Consider the following 18,928-nt stretch of genomic DNA (forward strand, 5'->3'; position numbering starts at 1 on the left):
CTAATCATTAGGAACAACTTTGTAGGATGATCTAATAAATACATATTTTCAAGGTATAGAGAGAATCCAGAACAACTGATTTCCCTTTTTTTTTTTAAGTAATACATGATTTATATTAATAGAACTTGGCCCCCTTAGTTAAAATCCTGATTATGATTTTGGGCCTCAGTTTCCTCATCTGATAATAATTCAGTAACAATACATACCCTCAGTTTTTAATGAGGATTACATGAATTTATGCATGTAAAGCATTTACTTTCCATAGCACATATGCTTCGATAAGTACTAGCAATTTTTACTAAAAAGTCCAGCTCAATTCACATGAATATATTTGGCATTCTGGTGATATATTTTCATCTACCTTTTAGGAACCTCATTTCATTATAGAATTGAAAAGACAGACACAGTCCAAATTTCTGACTCTCCTCCCAGGCATAAAAATTCCTCCACTGACATCTTTTAATCCACCTCAACCAGGTAAAACATAAACATTAATAATAGCCCTCAAAATATTTTCTGAACCCTTTCATCTTCCTTCCATGCTGTGGACAATGAGAAGAGGTAAGGATGAAATTGCTTTCCTCTGTCTCTAAAATTCATTTTTGTTTTGTAATCCTTAAAATCCTATGAACTCTAAAATAATGTTTTTCTTCCTTCTTTTTAATGACAGAAATAATCAAGAAATAATTTCTTGATTCATTTCTGAAATAATCAAGAAAGCTCCTTGAGTAGAATGGAACATGCCTATAATCCTAGATATCTGGGAGGTTGAGGCAGGAAAATCACAACTTCAAGTACAGCCTTGGCAACTCAATGAAACTCTGTCTGAAAATAAAAAAAAAATAAAAAGGCTGGGGATATAATGCAGTGGTAAAGTGTCCCACAGTTCAATTCACAGTATTGCAAAAAAGGAAGGAAGGAAGGAAGGAAGGAAGGAAGGAAGGAAGGAAGAAAAATAAAGACAGCTCTATTTACATACATTACGTATGTACTCAGGGTAATTTAAAATTCTGGATATAAGATTGAATATCTATAAGTAGTTTATAAGAGATTAGCAAAGAATCACAGTCTCTGGGACAGGAGTCCCCTGTGTTTCTCCTTTGCTAGCCAGGTAATAAAACTTCTTTTTCCTTTTTTTTTCTTAAAGAGAGAGAGAGAGAGAGAGAGAGAGAGAGAGAGAGAGAGAGAGAGAGAGACTCAGCAAAATATGAATTAAATAAATACAAACTAGACATATTCTAACAAAATCATATGTGGAATAACATTAATTTTAAAATTAAAATAAATTTTATAAAGCATTCAAAGTAACAAGATTTCCCTGGAAAACATGGATATTCATTAAGAACAGATAACTTGCAATAATAGCAGAATGCAAAAATGTAATCAACTGGGAACTCAAAAAGAAATTTAAAATCACAATTAAGCAGAAATTAATAGTATCATTACAGAATGGATAAGTGAAGTTATAGAGGTTTTAAATAGTATAATAACTATGCTATATCAAATATTTACTTCATGGCTTGATAAGATCCAACAGTTTCTCATAGCATTTGGTTAACAGAAATCCTTTTAAAGCAATTAAGATTGGTTAGTAGACACAATAGCTCGTCTAACCCCCTCCTCCACTGGGCTTAGAATAGCAAAGCTTTTCCAGGTCTGCCTATATAAGTAAATACCCAAATATTTATTCATTTCAAGTAGTCCTTTTAAAACTTGTTTAAATATCTAATCTTATTGGGTTTACTTTTCCACAAAGGGATTTGACATGGGTATAGATGGTGTCATTATGCTTCTGGAAAACAATTTAAAATTTTAAATCAGACTCAAACTCTCCCTGAGAGACAACTGCACTGGAACATTCACATTTGAATATATGTAAAAATCTGTTTTATACTCATTATTCTTTAATTTTTGTGCTGGAAAAATCTGAAAATTAGAGATAAGTAAAATTACAGGCAGAAACATCCATATTTTCACCTCCCAGAAATAAATATCATTTTTTTGGCCTAGAAGTCTATTATTCCATATTTCTTAAACAAATAGGAAAAAAAACTATTCATACTGTTTTTTAAAACTGCTGATTTTTGAAATCAATAAAAATTTGTAGAATTTTTCTTCTATCTTGATCTTCTTCAACATCTTTCTCTCTAAAATACACAAACATTGGATACGTATGTACTCAGGGTAATTCCCTCAATATTCCCCACAGATAACTCAGTTTTACCTAGTTCCCCATTATTGGAGAAAATTTCTAACATTTGAATATGAGTTTTTCAAGTTTATTTTTTCATCTTTGTTGGAAATATGTATTATTTTTCTTACATTTTAGAATAGAATATGCACATAGACATTCATTATACATTTCAAAACAAACAAGAGGTAAATAATGTATTAACTCCTTCAGTTTTCCCTTTGAATTGCTCTGTATTTCAGAGATAAAACTGTTAGGTGTGGTGTCAGAACCCAAGGGAGACAGGGTAGCCTTGGGGAGGAGGGCTACCTAGTGTGATATGAAAGTACCTAAATTGAGGGAGGAGGCTATGAATCAGGAAGGAAAGCAACCCTGAAGAGACCTGTAAAGGAATAAATGATAGGATATCTATACAATGCAATGTTATGCAGCAATAAATACAAACAAAATACTGATACACACAACATGATTGAATCTCAAAAAACATTTTGTTTTTCCAAAATTCAAATACAAATGCACACATATGTATTGCTCCTATTTTGTTATTTTTGAAGTTTTAGGCAAGACAAAGTTACCATGATTTGTATCATAATTTGTATCAGAATGTTTGTCTCTTCAGAGTTACATTGACTGACAGCAAACATGAGGGAAATTTTCAAGAGAAAGAAATGCTCCATATTTTGATCAAGATGGTGGTTGCATTAGTGTAAGCATTTTTGAAATCTGAACAAAAACCATGCATTTTCATCCATTGTATGCAAATTATATCTGTATGAATTTGATTTCATAAAAAGCCCAAAGTACCTCACTGGGACATCATTATACAAAGTACATGTGTGAAGACTTGAATTGGGTGTCAACATACTTTATATACAGAGATATGAAAAATTGTGCTCTATATGTATAATAAGAATTTTAATGCATTTCACTGCTGTCATGTATTTTAAAAAATAATAAAATCAATAAAAGATAAGAAGAGAGTTTATTTAAGATTGTGGTATAACTTTGGGAAGACTATTAGTGGATTAACACTAGTATTTATGCAATTGCTATCTGTGTCTCTGATTATCTGTAATCCTTGATGATATGAAGAAATGTGAATTAAACTTGGAAAGATAAAATGGAAAGAAAACTTCTTTTGAGCACATCCTACGTTCAACACTGTACTTGTGTTATCACTGTAATTGTGTTATCACTTTTATTCTTTTATTGGGACCCCTAAGTTTCTTAAAGCACAGAGATCTCCATTTCTGAGCTCTGACTTTCCTCTGCACAGCTCTGAGTATACCCTCCAAAGTCAATTATGGTATGGTAAGAAGTATTTTTCTTTTGGTTTTACTTATTAATCAATTAACTTTGTGAGATAATCATTGATGAACCACAGATCTGAATGTCACACACAGGATAATTCCTTCTTGAAAACTGTGCTTTCAGAATTATGCAGGTGGAAGAAGGAAGTACACTGAGCATTTTCAACAAAGGCACAAGTTCTAGTTCCTATCATTCTGTAGCTCAACCCACTCCAAAGTCCCTGAAGTGAGTTTTATTACTTCCACTTTCAAAGTAACTGAGAAGAAGGAGATGGACTATGATTTTCTCTTTAGACTCACTTTAGAAGCACACTTTAGAAGAACTCTTGGCTTCCCTGTGTGTTCCTCTTTATAAGAGTATTTTCCCTCTTTATTGATGGTTTGGAAAACTGTTGCTTGGGTGCTGACCACAAGAATAACCAGGTGCAGACAGTCTGTGGAACAAGGTTTGTAGGCTGCTCAGGGGATCAGAGCTTCCTGGAGTCCATCAGCTTCATTGAGATGGTAAGAGAGAAATGTGTGGTGATATATAGGTGTCAGTGGGGGGTACGAACCTGAAGAAAGAGGGGCTTGAATTTGGAGACATATAGTGAGAAAAGGTCTCTCTTGGGAATTAAAACACAAGAGCTATTTGTAGTAAAAAATCAAGTAAGTAAATAAAGAAAGAAACAAATGCAAGAAGACTGAAGATAGATTAACTAAGGGGAATAGTTCTGTGACTGACTGTTTCTCAGCATTGAACTCAGGGTTTTCCATTGCAAAAGTGACCTGGGGAGAAGAGGAACCCACAGAAAAGCAAGAGAGTTAACAGAGCATACCAGAATGATTTGCTATTTACTACAGCTGCTGGGGAAACGGTTTTCAGAAGAAAGAGGGAGAAGGAAAACCCACTGGGGAGGAAATGGGAGTTGGTGGCATTTGTATTCAGGTCTGTGAGGGAGAAACAGTCAAAAATCTGTGGATAAAGCTAAGTCTTTGAACAGAGGAGGTGTTTTTTTTTTGTGTGTGTGTGGGAGGGTTTGTTTATTTTTGTTTTTCCTTAGAACCTTCTCACCACCTTCTCCTACAGAGTATCTGCTGGTCACAGTGAACCTTTCCTTCTGCTCTAAGATGGTGAGTTTTCCAGGTTTGTCTCCAGCTGGCTCCCTCCTCTCTCTCCTTCTCCTGGTGTCCATACAGTGCTCAACAGGTCAGTGTTTTGCCTCATGCTTTTATTTATTGGCTTGTTTTCAAAGGTGCCTGTGACATAAATGAAAAACACTTGGTCATTCATTGGCCAAGAAAACTCCCTCATATCAAAGCCCCTTACTTCTTTGGGTAGACCTTATGAATCTCAGAGCTATAATATTGATCAAAATCTTTGCTGAATATTGGTGATTTTAGGCTGTAGGCTTTTGATGTGTCTGTTTGTTGAGCTGTACTCTGTAATATTCACACTGCCAAGAAAGATGGATGGAGTACACAGAATTTAGACTCAAGTTTCCTGAGCTCTACTGAATTATAATCTTGGAAAAATCACTTATTCTCTCTGAGACATGAGTCCCTCTTTCATAAGATGAAAGAACCTCTCAGGATAAAATTTTCAGGCTCTTGGTTTAGAGAGAAGCCACATGTGAGATCACAAGAATGACATTTTTGTCAATCTCCTTAATTTGATGTCAGTTAGGTGATATCAAAATTTTTATGTCTGTTCTCATTGACCCAGTAATTCTATGATTATTCTATAGAAGTGCTTTTCTATGTGTTTGTGTATTATACTTACTACAGGACTGTTTGTAGTAATAAGAAGTTGGAAGTAATGTAAATGTGCACCCACATAGGAAAATCTTGAACATGATGGAATAGTCTGTAAAAAACAATTAAGTACATCTGATTATGTGTACCAAAATGGTTGAAAGTCCATTTTTTTTGTAGAAATTGATATATAACGATCCCATTTATATGGAACAATGATTTTTTTTAACCACATTGTGGCTACACATAATGTTAAATACTCTTTTCTTTTTTAACAAAAATATTTTTTAGTTGTCAATGGACCTTTATTTTATCTATTTATATTCAATGCTGAGAATCAAACCCAGTGCCTCACACATGCTAGGCAAGTGCTCTACCACTGAGCCACTACCCCAGCCCCTTACATAATCTTTTCTAAATTGAATTGCCTACATAATTTTTATGCCAACACCCTGGTATCAGGCAGCAATGAACACATATCCCTTGTGTTATAATAATACCCTGGGTTTTATGCAAGAATGGAAAAGAGAGTGTGGCCTCAGTCTAGCACAAAAACCCCTACAATGCTCTTTGCCCAGGAATGCCACACCCACACTCTCTGGGACAAGATGGCCATGGCCAGTTCCTCTAATTTCATATGCCCTTGCCTTTTGTACTAAGGCCTCCTGGCCATCAATAAAACTACCCTTAGTGAATTTATCCCATCCCAGATCACAACATTTCATTGTAGGCCCATAAGTCCTGACCGCTCACAATATCCATAATATGTTGTGCCTCTGCCAATGTCACTTTTGCCCAGGGAGCACCACTTACCTTTCAGCCATTGTAGATTTTTACAGAAAATAATTTTCAGGCAAACAGCTGAAGCGACTTGAGGAAAGAGCATATTGTATCATTCATACAAGGTCCCTATTTTGGCCCTCATTCTTCTTCTCTCCTCCTTTAGGAATCCAACTGTCCTTACTGGCAAGAGGTGCCTGACTCTTAATACCTAAGCTAGAAGCCTCTAAGTCCACCCATCACAAGAAAGTGATTTTAATTAAAATAATTCTCTGTGATTCTAAGCCTTTATTGTTATTTCCCAAAACAAAAAGGCTTACCTCACCTTAAAATTCCACTTTTTATCTTGGGATAATTTATCTACTGTACCAGTATACAGCAACCTAAATCTCAGGGTCAGAAATGACTTCTTACCTTCCCAGAAGCAGAGTGTTAGAAGACAAAGGAATGAGTAAGGAGAGAAATAGATGAGTTACTTTGCCACATTTATTTCTCAATAAATCGCTTTGACATAGATTTTGCAGAAGTTATTAATAATTACTATTTGTAAATGTATAGGAAATATATATCTTTCCAAATGTCAATCTAACAAGAGTTGTTACTTCCAGAGAAATTAATGTAATCTGTTGGTAGAGAGTGAGGGAAATACAGTTGAAGAAGATAGATAACACACACAAACACACACACACACACACACAGATATATTCAATTTAGTTTATGAAAGATGTGATTTATATTTAAATGTATATACTTAAGTAGGTATATATATTAAGGGTATATACTTAAATATGTGTGTATATATACATGTATATATATATACATATATAAATTTAAATTTATATATATATAAATTTAAAATATATCTTACTTTTTTTGGAATATAATACAAAGAAGAAATATATTTGAGTCCCTAAATAAGAAAATGTGTTTTTCCTTTCATTCCACCCTAACTCGTTCTCCAATCTGTCTCTGATCCCCATGTAGTATCTGGGTTTTCTGTGAATGGACCAGCTGAGCCCATCATGGCCTTGCTTGGGGAGGATGTTACCCTGCCCTGCCAGCTGTATCCTGAACAGAGTGCAGCCCGCATGCACATCTGGTGGTACCGTGCCCAGATCTCCCCAGCTGTGCTGGTAGTCCAGAATGGACAGGAACAAAGTGGAGAACAGATGCTGGAGTACCGCGGTAGGACCAAGTTGGTGGGAGACTCCATCAGCAAGGGGCACGTGGCCCTGCTGATACAGCACGTGAAGGCCTCTGACAATGGCCAGTACTGGTGTCGTTTTCAAGATGGTGATATCTCACAGGAGGCCATTATAGAATTGACTGTCATAGGTATGTAACTTGGTGAGTAGCTTAGGTGATAATGTAAGATAAAAGGCAAGGTGAGGGCCTCTAGATTCCAAACCTGGTGTGGTTTAGGATCTTGGATATGTTGATTTTAGACAATCAGTTTCCTAAACTATACAATGAGGATAAGACTTGTGAACTCTATTAGCTTTTAAATATTAAAGAAGTTAACATTTCTGAACATCCTTTGACATTCTATAAGACCCCAGAAAATTTATTGAGTAATAAACATTGATGCCTTGAAACATTAACTTTCACCCAATCAAGAGATAAAAGTAAACAATAAAACTAGAACTATTTTCTAGTTTTACTTGTTCTTATTCTTTTCTCTTCCTAGAATGACCCAAAAGCTTTTTCAGTCCAAGCATAGTGCAAAGGTAGGAAGTGCATGCCAAAATGAGTCACATGTCAGCCTAATGCTGACCTCTTTGCTCCAGGTTTCTCATCAGGCTAGTGAAGGACAACTCAGCTATCAGCTTCAGGGCCTCTCAGCCACAAGGACCACAGGCCTTACATACATGCCTTCTCTCCTCAGGTTTGGGCTCCATCCCTCATGTTCACATGACAGGACCCAAGGAAGGTGGTATCCAAGTGCTGTGTTCCTCAGGGGGCTGGTTCCCAAGCCCCAAGGTACAATGGAAAGACATGGCAGGAGCCAAGCTACCATCCCTCTCTGAGTCTCAGACCCAAGACTGGGATGGGCTCTTCCATGTGAAATCATCCCTTGTGGTCACAGACAGCTCCCTGGGCAATGTGACCTGCTCCATCCAAAATCCTCTCTCTGGTCAGGAAAAGGTGTCATCCATCTTCCTCCCAGGTTAGTGAAACCCAAGGAGGGTATGGTAAGCAAAGGGAGGACAAGGAAAGGAGCCTAGGAAGGAGGGAAGGGCTTCGTCCAGGACAGCCTCTGACTGGGTCTACATACTCCCCTCAGAGCCCTTCTTCCCCAGGATGTCTCCATGGAAAGCAGCCCTTGCTGGGACAGTCCCTGTCCTGGTGCTTCTGCTCATTGGGATCAGCTACATTGGTTGGAAAGAACATCAAGCCAAAGACAGAGAAATAAAGGAAAAGGAAAACGAATCTCAGAAAATACAACAGATAAGGAATGAAAAGGAAGAGGCACTTAAGATTCGAGGTAAATTGGGGCAGCAGGGAAAATCAGTTCATGGAGGAGCTACAGTATAGGGTGGATGGGGAATTCACAGTTTATTAAAGGACCTCAAGGGAAACACAGGATATCAAACATTCCACAGGGCTAGGAGTCCTGTACAAAGGAGAAAGCCACATGAGAAAATCAGTTGGCAGTGAACATCAGGCCTCTAAAGTGTGGCTTCTCAAACTTCAAACTATACCTTGCTCTTCCATGCCTGTTACCAAGCCTGTCTGTTTCTCCTTGTGCAAATGTCTTTCCCTAGCTTCTCTTCCTACTTATCCTTCAGGAATAAGCTTTAGAAATACATAAACAATTCTAAAACACCCATGAAGTATGGACATTTATTCCTCTGTGACCCTATGGCACCTCCCATGCAACTTTTCTTAGTGCTGATCAGTTTAGATTGGACACACATGCTTGCTAATTGCTTCATATAAATTATGGGTCCCTCAAAAGATGTAAACAGAAACTTCTCAATAGAAGAAATGCAAAAGGTCAATAAATATATGAAAAAAAAGATGTTTAACATATCTAGCAATCAGGGAAATACAAATCAAAATGATACTAAGATTACATTTTACTCTAGGCAGAATGGAAATGATCAAGAATACAAATTCTGAATATACAAGAATATAAATTCTGGCAAGGTTGTAGGGAGAAAGGAACACTCGTGTTGTTTGTAGGACTGCATCAATGGAAACATTAGTACAGACACTCTGTAAAGCAGTTCAGAGATTCCTCAAAAGCTAGGGATGGAACCACCATATGACTAAGCTATCTCAGTCCTGGGTATTTTCCCCAAAGATCTAAAATTGGCATACTACAGCAACACAGCCACATTGATATTCATAGCAGCAAGGTTCATAGTATCTAAATTATGGAATCAGCCCAGATGCCTGTCAGTAGATGGATGAATTAAGAAATTGTGGTGTATATATACAATGGAGTTCTATTCAGCCATTATAAAGAATGAAATTAGGGCATTTGCAGATAAATGGATAGAAATGGAGAATATTGTGCTAAGTGAAATTAGCTGAACTCAAAAACTCAAAAGGCAAATATTTTCTCTCATATGTGGAAACTAGAATAAAATAAAATAAATGGAGAGGGAAGGATAAAATAACTTAAAGAACCACTCAAATACAAATTAATAGACAAGTGAAAGAAAGACTCATAGAATACAGGAAGGAGAAAGGAGAAGAGGATGAGAGGGAAACGAGGGAGGGACAAGGGGGGGATCATGAACTAAAATCAATTTCCATGCATGTATGAATTTTTCAGGATAAACCCAACTACTACATATAACCAGGAAGTTCTAATAAAAAAAAAGTTATACTAAAAAAAATCATGGGGCCCTAAAAAGCCCAACCTAATTTATATAGCTACTTCCCAAACTCAGGGGCAGCTAAACTCAATTTGATGGATTTTATATTTTTCTCTTTTAGAAAAACTCAAGGAAGAGCTTGGTGAGTCTTGCTTCTTCCCATGTCTACTGTAAAGTTTGTTTCCCCTTTCCACATCTCTTCTGGATCTCTCACTGAATGTCGTTTCTTTCAGAACGACGAAGGGCATTGTACCGCGAAGGTAAGAGACAGTGTTTCCCACACCACTTGAGGCCCCAATGCCAATGGAATCAACCCAGATGCCTGTCAATAGATGTCAGGAGTAGGATTTGACATGAATTGTTAATCAATCCACTTAGGAGAAGGAAGGAATAGAATTGAATGATTTTGATGAGATTTGGGAAGAATAAAGAATACCCTATTATGGCAGCATTTTTTGTATTGCAAATAATGTTTAAAAGAACAAACACTTCCTTAGCTCCCTCTCCTTAGAGGAAAAGACCAAATGACTGAAGGATGAGTAGTGGAAGAAAAATAGGAGAAAAGGGAAAAAATGTGAGGTCACAGGTTAATGTCCTCCCACCCTTATTTTACTTGGATTTGTTCTTTTTTTTTTTAGATTGGAAGAAGGCCCTGATATATCCTGGTAAGTTAATCATGGGTAGTAAATCTTCCCAAGTGCTTCTGTTATTATGAGCATGATAAATAGAGACAAAAGAGCCAGGCATGGTGGAACACACCTGTAGTCCCAGCAACTTGGGAGTCTGAGGCAGGACCATCATGAATTCAAAGTCAGCCTCAGCAATTTAGCAAGGGCCTAAGCAATTTAGTGAAAACTGTCTCAAAAAAAAAATTAAGAAGGGCTTGGAATGTGGCTCAGTGGTTAAGTGTTCAATCTCCAGTACAATAAATAAATAAACACACACACATACACACACACACACACATGCACATCTGTGTACTTGTAAGTTGTGAAAATGTATTTGGCACCTATGTGTGATACTTTGTATTGTAGGTTCCAATAATTGTTTTCTAGAACTAAGAAAAAAGGAGAAATAACTTTTAATGGTAAAGTCCATAGCAACCTGGCGGGAGTAGGATTTGACATGAATTGTTAATCAGTCCACCTAGGAGAAGGAAGGATAAGAATTGAGTGATTTTGATGAGATTTGAGAAGAATAAAGAATACCCAATTATGTCAGCATTTTTATATTGCAAATAATGTTTAAAAGAGCAAATAATACATTTTAAATTTGGAGAAAATACACTATTATTTTACTTATTTTGCCTATTCAAAATAAAGTAAAAATGCATAGAAACTAAGGTTTTAAAACTTTGAAAATCATTTTCAAAATATTTTAATATCATTTGTAAAAATATGTTTATCTGCTATTGGGGGAATTAGCTAATTTTATAACTTCTAATATCCATGTCTATGTATTGTATGAATTTACAAGTGTGTGTATGTGTGAACATGTGATTGTGAGTGTAATATTGAATTAGACTTCGTAAACATGCTAGGTCATTCATTTAACATATTATTGTGCAATTTCTATGTGCCAAACATTGTGCTATGTGTTGGTGGTATAAGCCATTATCTCTGATCTTACGGAAATTAAATTAAAGGTCCACTGGGGTAAAGGTAAGCTAGAAATCAGACCTTCACACACAGCCTAATAAGTGTTCTTATGATTTAAGGAGAGAACAAAGTACTAAGGGGGAGGACATGTGAGTTTTAGTTACAACTCTTACCAATTACAACTGAGGAATCAGGTCATTCTCTTTCTTGACTTCAATCCCCTTGTCTCTAAGATGACGAAGATGGAATACACAGTATTGGATGTTCTTCATGAGGCATATAGGTTCTAAATATCACAGTACTTCACTTGTTAAGAATTATGGATAAGTCCTTACCTGTCAATTGTCCCAAGATTCATGAATATATCTAATCTATAAATAAAATCACCAGTCCCATTATGAGAGAAGCAACCCTAGGAAGAAAAAAAATGTAGTTCTATTCCACATGAAGAATCTGATTCTGGAGAAAAAATGTAAAAATCTGACTACAGTGGTGAAAATAATAGGGGACTATCTAAAGGCCTTAGCCACAAGCTAAAGCACTACTCTGAAAGGGTCATAGGCTGGAAAAAAAACAAATAAAACAGAATAAAAGGACATTTCATGGCACCCATCTGCAGTGAGGGGGTTACACAGATCTTCAGATCACAGTGCCTGGATACCTTGAGGAGCTACTCCAGGTGTTCTTCAAACCTGGCTCAGGTGGGAGAAGATTAGTCCCCCAGCACCAGGCTGCATTGTGGCAGAGTCTCTAACTGAGGCAGTATAGAAAGCAGTAACTTGTCCTAGTTTTTGGATATTAGCAGAATTTGAGAGGATTAGTGAATGTAGTAAGGAGAATTGGGAGGAGAAAATAATGAGCCAGGGTGGGAAGTATTTTTTCCTTTTCATTCCATGGATACATTTCTTCCCAGGCTCAATTTACATTGCTCTTTTTCAGATTGGAGAAAGGAATATTTCCAGCCTGGTAAGTGCCTTTTGTTTTATATTTTTGGCTCCCTTCTAACCTGCCCTCTGATCTATTGTCTTCTTTTCACATTACCATCTTCCAGCTGAAAAGAGAAAGTCACCATTATTCAGGTAAACTGAAAGTTGCTGCTAGAATTAGCTACTCTGGTTGTTTCCACCTTCACCTGTTGGTCCAGGTTTCTTATTTGTGGGATCTACTTGTTCCTGGAAACCGAAATGAACATAGTGTGTCAGCTGTGGAGACCCTAAGTAAAAAGTGTTCAAAATGGCAAAAGTATTCAGTTGCTTTTTAAAAAGAGGTTAGTTTATGTGCAACCTGTTGCTAATTGAGGAACATGGTTCTAATTTATAGAGAACATGGAAATAATAATATTCTCAAGTAATCAATGCAAGCCCTGGATCAGCCTGGCACTCTGCCAGTGCACCAAGAACAGATAAAATGGATCTAGTAGCCTAGAATGCATGGTCAGAACAGAGCCACCTCCCAACACACACCCAAAGCAGAGATGCTGTTTCTCCTTCAGCTCCACATTTTGTTTCTTTAAGGATTCACTTTCACAATAGCTTTCTGAAAGATACGATGGTGGATATATTTTTTTCCTTCTTTCAGCTCCTGTGAATCTAAATCATGAACTTTTTCACCAGAACAATTCTGATCCAAAGAGAAAAAAAGATGGCAGAGAGGAAACACAGGATCTTCCTCTTGCTGATAATAAAGGAGATTGCAACCTCCTCACTCTTGATGGGAAAGGTTTCACAACAGGGAGATATTATTGGGAGGTAGATGTCCAGGACAATGATGAGTGGGTGCTAGGTGTTTATGAAACAAACGAAGAAAAGATGGCACCATTAAAAAAACCATCAATGAAGAATTTCAGAGTCTTAGAGAAGAAGAAAGGTGAATTCAGGGCTCTTGCCTGTGATTCACAAAAAGTTCTTCTAGAAAAGCCTCTTACAGAAGAGTGTCCGAAGAAGATTGTGGTTTTCTTGGATTATGAAGATAATGACATTTCTTTCTATAACATGATTGATGGTATGCACATCTTTTCCTTCACCCAGGACAAATTCTCTGCCATTCTCTATCCTTACTTCAAACTTAAATCCATGGAGCTCTCCCCATCTGCATAAGTTTAATAGTGATATAGAAAACAATCTTACACTGAGTAGCCTGTTCTTGGTAGGCTCCAGGACTCTGGTCCTGATGAGTGGTCTCTGGCACCACTGATTATGAGACCCAAGCGTCTCAGATTTCATGAGTCTCCATAATCAGAGTTTCTGATGACATCAAGCTGTGTTTCTCAAATAATCCAAAGAGAAGACCCATGTTCATGTTTTGTTGTAAGTGTTGCTTCTTGCTATAAAGCAAGATATAATATAATATATATATATATATATATATATATATATATATATATATATATATATATATATATATATATATATATATATATATATATAAAAGAATATATCACAGACTCAAAAATGGCATGAATAAAAAACAAAGATATGCTATTACAAGTGACAATTACTTTATTATTAGATTCAACATGAGAAAAATAGCTGTCGATTTTCTCTAAAAGTTTTGTAACACTCTATTTCTGTACTCTCTCATAAAGAACTGTTAAGAAACAATTTATGTGTAGTTACTGGTCTTTGTATTACACTTTGAGTAGCACTGCTAAAGCAATGTTTGAAGAAATAAAAATTAAATAAATCTCATATTTCTCAACAGCAAAACAGCAGCACTGAATTAAAATTACTGAAGAGTACTATTTTGAGTGTTAAAAGAGAAAAAAGAAACTTTAATTTGGTAACAAGTTAAGCTCTATCTTAAATGCAAAGACAATTTTAGGAAAGAATAAATATCAAACACAATTTAATTCCAACAAACGAGATGATGTCAACATGATGGAGAACTGGGGCAGAGGGCAGGGCAAAAGTGAAAGAAAGCATATTTAAGTATTTATTTTGTTGGATGGAGGGAAATTTTATTGCTTTGCCTAAGATCTTAGTAAGGGAAATGAATACTTTACATTCTAGAGAATTCTAGTATATTACCCCTCCAATTAAAACTATGTATTATAATGAAATTCAACAATTAGAGAAAAACAGTGCCCAGTGCTCATCGGATCATTGTTCCTATTATTAAGGCCCAAACCTGTAAATTTAGTCAATGTTGGGTACTCAGACCTGGAATTTGGATACTGGAAAAAAAAAACACTCCCCAAACACTTATATTTCAGATAAATATTCAACTCTTAACCACCGAAGAAATTAAGGGTACTGCTATGCTGTTATCTTTTATATAACATGCTGATAGGAAATGAGATGCCAGTATAATTCATATCTGCTATAATTCAGTTCCAAGCTCCTCCCCAAGCCCATATGCAAAAAATTTGCTCCTCAGCCCATAACACTATTAAAGCCCATAACCTTTAAGTTGAGGCCCAGTGGAAGGAAGTGAAATCACTGAGGCATGTCCTTGAAGGGGATATTGGAACCCTGACTCCTTCCTGTTTTGTTTTGCTTCCTGGATCCCATGAAGTAATTAGCTTCATCTACCACACACTCCTGCATTGATATATTACCTAGATACAGGCCCAAAAGCTACAGGGTCAAACTACCATAGAATGACTATAACCTTCAAAATTTGAGCCAAATTAAAACTTTCCTTTTTTTAAAAAAAATGATTATCTCAGGTATTTTTGTTATAATAATACAAAACTAACACAATGTCTTTTTGTTAGGCATTTTTCTCATAGATATTTATTTGGTGATAATTTCTCCCCTGTCCCATTACTCTCTGGCCATCTATTGAGTCTTTTCAATATAAATATCTCTAACTTTCCTTATCACTGGATAATTCTCTTCTATTGGTCCAGAATAATTCTTCATTTATATATTCTTTTTCATTCTCCCTATTTTAAATCAATCCCATCAATTTTAAAAAATGAAATTGCCAATTATTACCTGTTTTCACTTCCTAGCATAGGAATGAGATTTACCCTTTTAGATTCCACATGAAGATGATTATGCAGTGTTTGTCTTTCTGTGTTTGACTTACTTAACATAATGTCCTTCAAGTTCATCCATGTTGTTACAAAAGTTAGAATTTCCTGATTTTAATGGCTGAAGATTGTTCCATTGTGTATATGTATCACAATCTCTTTCTCCATTCATGTATCAAGGGACACCTAAGTTGATTCCATATCCTGGCTCCTGTGAATAGTGCTACAATAAATGTGGTGTCTCTTCAATTTACTGACTTCATTTTTTTTTGGGGGGGGGCATATGCTCAGTAATGGTATTATTGGATTGTACTGTAGTTCTATTTTTAATTTTGGGGAAAACCTCTGCACTCTATATTCCATAATGACTATACTAACGATTGTACTAATTTACATTTTCACCTACCATGTATAAGTGTTCCTCTTTCAGAGACTACTGGGAAAGAAGAGTCCAAGGAATGGGGGGGAGGGGAGGGCCAGAGAGAGTATAAGGGAGGTTGAATGTGATCAAACCACAATCAATTCATAGAAATGTCACAGTGAAACCAATTATTTGTACTATTAATGTTAATAATTAAGACAAATTTTTAAATAAAACTGAAAAAGAGTTCCTTCTTCTACAAATACTTGCCAGCCCTTGTTATCTTTAGTCTTTTTGAAAATAGCCTTTTTTTGTGTATTTTAACTTGCAAAAATAGAAGAGTTCAACAAAACAGCAGTGTAAAATGCTGAGTAACATTACATATGACAATGTTTTTTTTTTAGTTATACAGGACAGTAGAATCCATTTTGATGTAATCATACAAACATGGAATATACCTTATTCTAATTGGGACCTTATTCTTGTAAATGTACACGATGGTGAGATTGACATAGTAGATAGAAAAATTACATCATATTCATTCTACTGTCTTTCTTTTTCCTATCTCCCCTCCCTTCCCTTCATTCCCCTTTGTCTAATCTATTGAACTTCTGAAGATAGCCATTCTTACTAGAGTGAACTGATACCTCACTGTAGTTTAGATTTACATTCTCCCAGTGGTTACTGATATGAACATTTTTTTTCATGTATCTGTTGGTCATTTTTAATTCTTCTTTTAAGAAATGTTTATTCAGGTATTTAGCCTATTTCCTTCCTTCCTTCCTTCCTTCCTTCCTTTCTTCCTTTCTTTCTTTCTTTCTTTCATACTGGGATCGAACCCAGTAATGCTCAAACACTGAACCATAAGCCACATCCCCAGCCCTTTTTATATTTTATTTAGATACAGAGTTTTGATAAGTTGCTTAGGGCCTCACTAAGTTGCTGAGTCTGGCTTTGGACTTATGATCCTCCTTCTTCAGCCTCCTGAGCTGCTGGGATTACAGGCATGCCCCCACCTTGCTTGGTCCTATTTATAAATAGAATTATTTGTTTTATGCTATCAAGTCATAAAACAAATAATTCTGAATATTAACCCTTTGTCAGATATACACTTTGCAAATATTTTTTTCCTTTCTGTAAATTGTCTCTTAGGTCTAGTCATTGTTTCATTTTCCTTATAATTATCTCCTAAGCAATATAGGACTGCTCTGTTTGCTAGTCATTTGAAGGCTTGGCTGGGGCTGGATTTGAGGCCTCAGTTCCTCACCAAGTGGGTATCTTCACTACTGTGTGACCCATGATATGGCATCTGGCTTCCCACTGAACAAGAGATGAGATGAGAGAGATAAGATAGAGATACAGAGAGAAACAAAAAGATACAGAGAGACAGAAATGGGAAGAGAAAAAAGAGATTACAATGTCTTCCATTATCTAATTTTGGAAATAACATATCTTTGTTTCTGCTGTTTTCAATTGTCATACAGATTACAGATCATTCCTGGTATAGTGTGAAAGGGATCTAAATGGGAATATGAATACCATTAGGGTTAATGGTACAGGGTTTCAGCATGCATGATTTTAGTTTGATTAAATTGGTCATTAATGTGTGAAAGTATTTTTGTTGTTGTTGTTATTGGTGGTGGTGGTGGTGGTAGTGGTGGTTTAAGTCTGCCTAGTTACCACTGCACCTTTATTTTTTTACCATATAAGATAAAGAGACTGGCATATTTTTCTGGAGGAAAATATATCTTACTGACACAAGAAGAGAGTAATAAAATAGGACTTCTATTGTATGGATATGATACAATTTGTGTTGGTTCTTCTTAGTTATACATGATATCAGAATCCATTTTGGTAAAATTATACAAACATGGAATATATCTTGTTATAGTTAGGACCCCATTCTTGTACATGGTCATGATGTGTGATTCACAGGTATTTTTATGTGTACATTTTCATGTCTACAAGTTTGATTTATTCTACTGTCTTTCCTATTCCTCTTCCCTTCACTCTCCTTTGTCTAATCTACTGAACTTTTTTTCCCTCCTCCCTTTTATTGTGGTTTAGCCTCCACATATCAGTGAAAACATTTGACATCTGGTTTGGGGGGATTGACTTATTTCACTTAGCATGATGGCCTCCAGTTCCATCCATTTATTGGCAAATGCTATAATGGCTGAGTAATATTCCATTGTGTATATATAACACAATTTCTTTATCTATCCATCTGTTGATGGGCAACTAGGTTGGTTCCATAGCTTAGCTATTGTAAATTGTGCTGCTATAAATGTTGATGTGGCTGCATAACAGCAGTATGCTGACTTAAAATCCTTTAGATATATGCCAAAGAGTGGGATAATTGGTATGCGGACAAGGCATGGAGTACTGCATACATGGCATACATTAAGGGCGTCTGAATGGCAGGCCACTCCCCTTGTGCTAGGTACATGAGTGGCAGGCCAATTACCTAGTAGGCACAATCCTGGGCATGAGGCCATGTGGTGCAGTCCCTGTGCTTGCTCTGTGGCCTGCTCCTTGACAGGTCATTGCAAGGACAGTTAGCAAGAAATTGTATTGGTGGCTGTCTGTAATTTGTTTATCTACTGCCTGAGTATATATACGTGATAACTGCCCAATAAAATCAGACCTGCTTCCTGCTTGGTCTCTGGAGGTCTGGATTAGTGACTCTGCAGTCACAGTCTCCTCACCCTGTTCTGTGGACCTCCTTGCTGGATGAGAGAGAGCCCACACAACTGGTGCCTGAACAGGGACTGAGGGAAGACAGTGTGGCCCCTCTCAGAGCAGTGAGGAAAGGGAAATGGGGAACCTACTGAGTTCCACCAAAGAATCGCAGCTGCAAGTGCTGCACACTTTAGATACTAAAGGTTTAACCCTGAATAAGAGAAAAGCTCAGAATTTCTGGGATATAAACACTAACCCCTGGATCAATGCTGCTGATGTTTTTGATCCTATGATATAAGACAAGATAATGGCAAATGTGCAGCAAGCTGAAGTGATACAGGGGTATACTTTACCACTACATTTTTTCCCTGTTGTGGCAGCCATGCAGCAAAGTGTATGAGGCCCTGAAATAGACCCTTGTCATAAAATGATGGCCCTGAGGGAAGATGAAGCTGTGAAAGACAGACAA

The 18,928-nt window shown here is 36.5% G+C and overlaps 1 protein-coding gene across 1 annotated transcript; it reads left to right on the forward strand.

The window, feature by feature from the left end:
- Window positions 1–4,611: 4,611 nt before the first annotated feature.
- Window positions 4,612–13,536, forward strand: LOC114099283 (butyrophilin-like protein 1). Its single transcript, XM_027943547.2, has 9 exons — window positions 4,612–4,690; window positions 7,000–7,350; window positions 7,901–8,182; window positions 8,300–8,500; window positions 9,964–9,984; window positions 10,076–10,102; window positions 10,481–10,507; window positions 12,380–12,406; window positions 13,019–13,536. The coding sequence occupies exons 1-9, from the start codon at window positions 4,612–4,614 to the stop codon at window positions 13,534–13,536; spliced, it is 1,533 nt and encodes a 510-aa protein (XP_027799348.2).
- The last annotated feature ends 5,392 nt before the right edge of the window (window positions 13,537–18,928 follow it).

This window comes from Marmota flaviventris, chromosome 6, assembly GCF_047511675.1.
Source record: "Marmota flaviventris isolate mMarFla1 chromosome 6, mMarFla1.hap1, whole genome shotgun sequence".
Classification (NCBI taxonomy): domain Eukaryota; kingdom Metazoa; phylum Chordata; class Mammalia; order Rodentia; family Sciuridae; genus Marmota; species Marmota flaviventris.

Excerpts from the sequence above, each read along its gene's own strand:
- LOC114099283 (XM_027943547.2), top strand. The coding sequence starts at position 4,612 with ATGGTGAGTTTTCCAGGTTTGTCTCCAGCTGGCTCCCTCCTCTCTCTC. Across the intron at positions 4,691-6,999 it reads GTCCATACAGTGCTCAACAG|TATCTGGGTTTTCTGTGAAT; the intron begins GTCAGTGTTTTG and ends ATCCCCATGTAG. Across the intron at positions 8,501-9,963 it reads AGAGGCACTTAAGATTCGAG|AAAAACTCAAGGAAGAGCTT; the intron begins GTAAATTGGGGC and ends TTTCTCTTTTAG.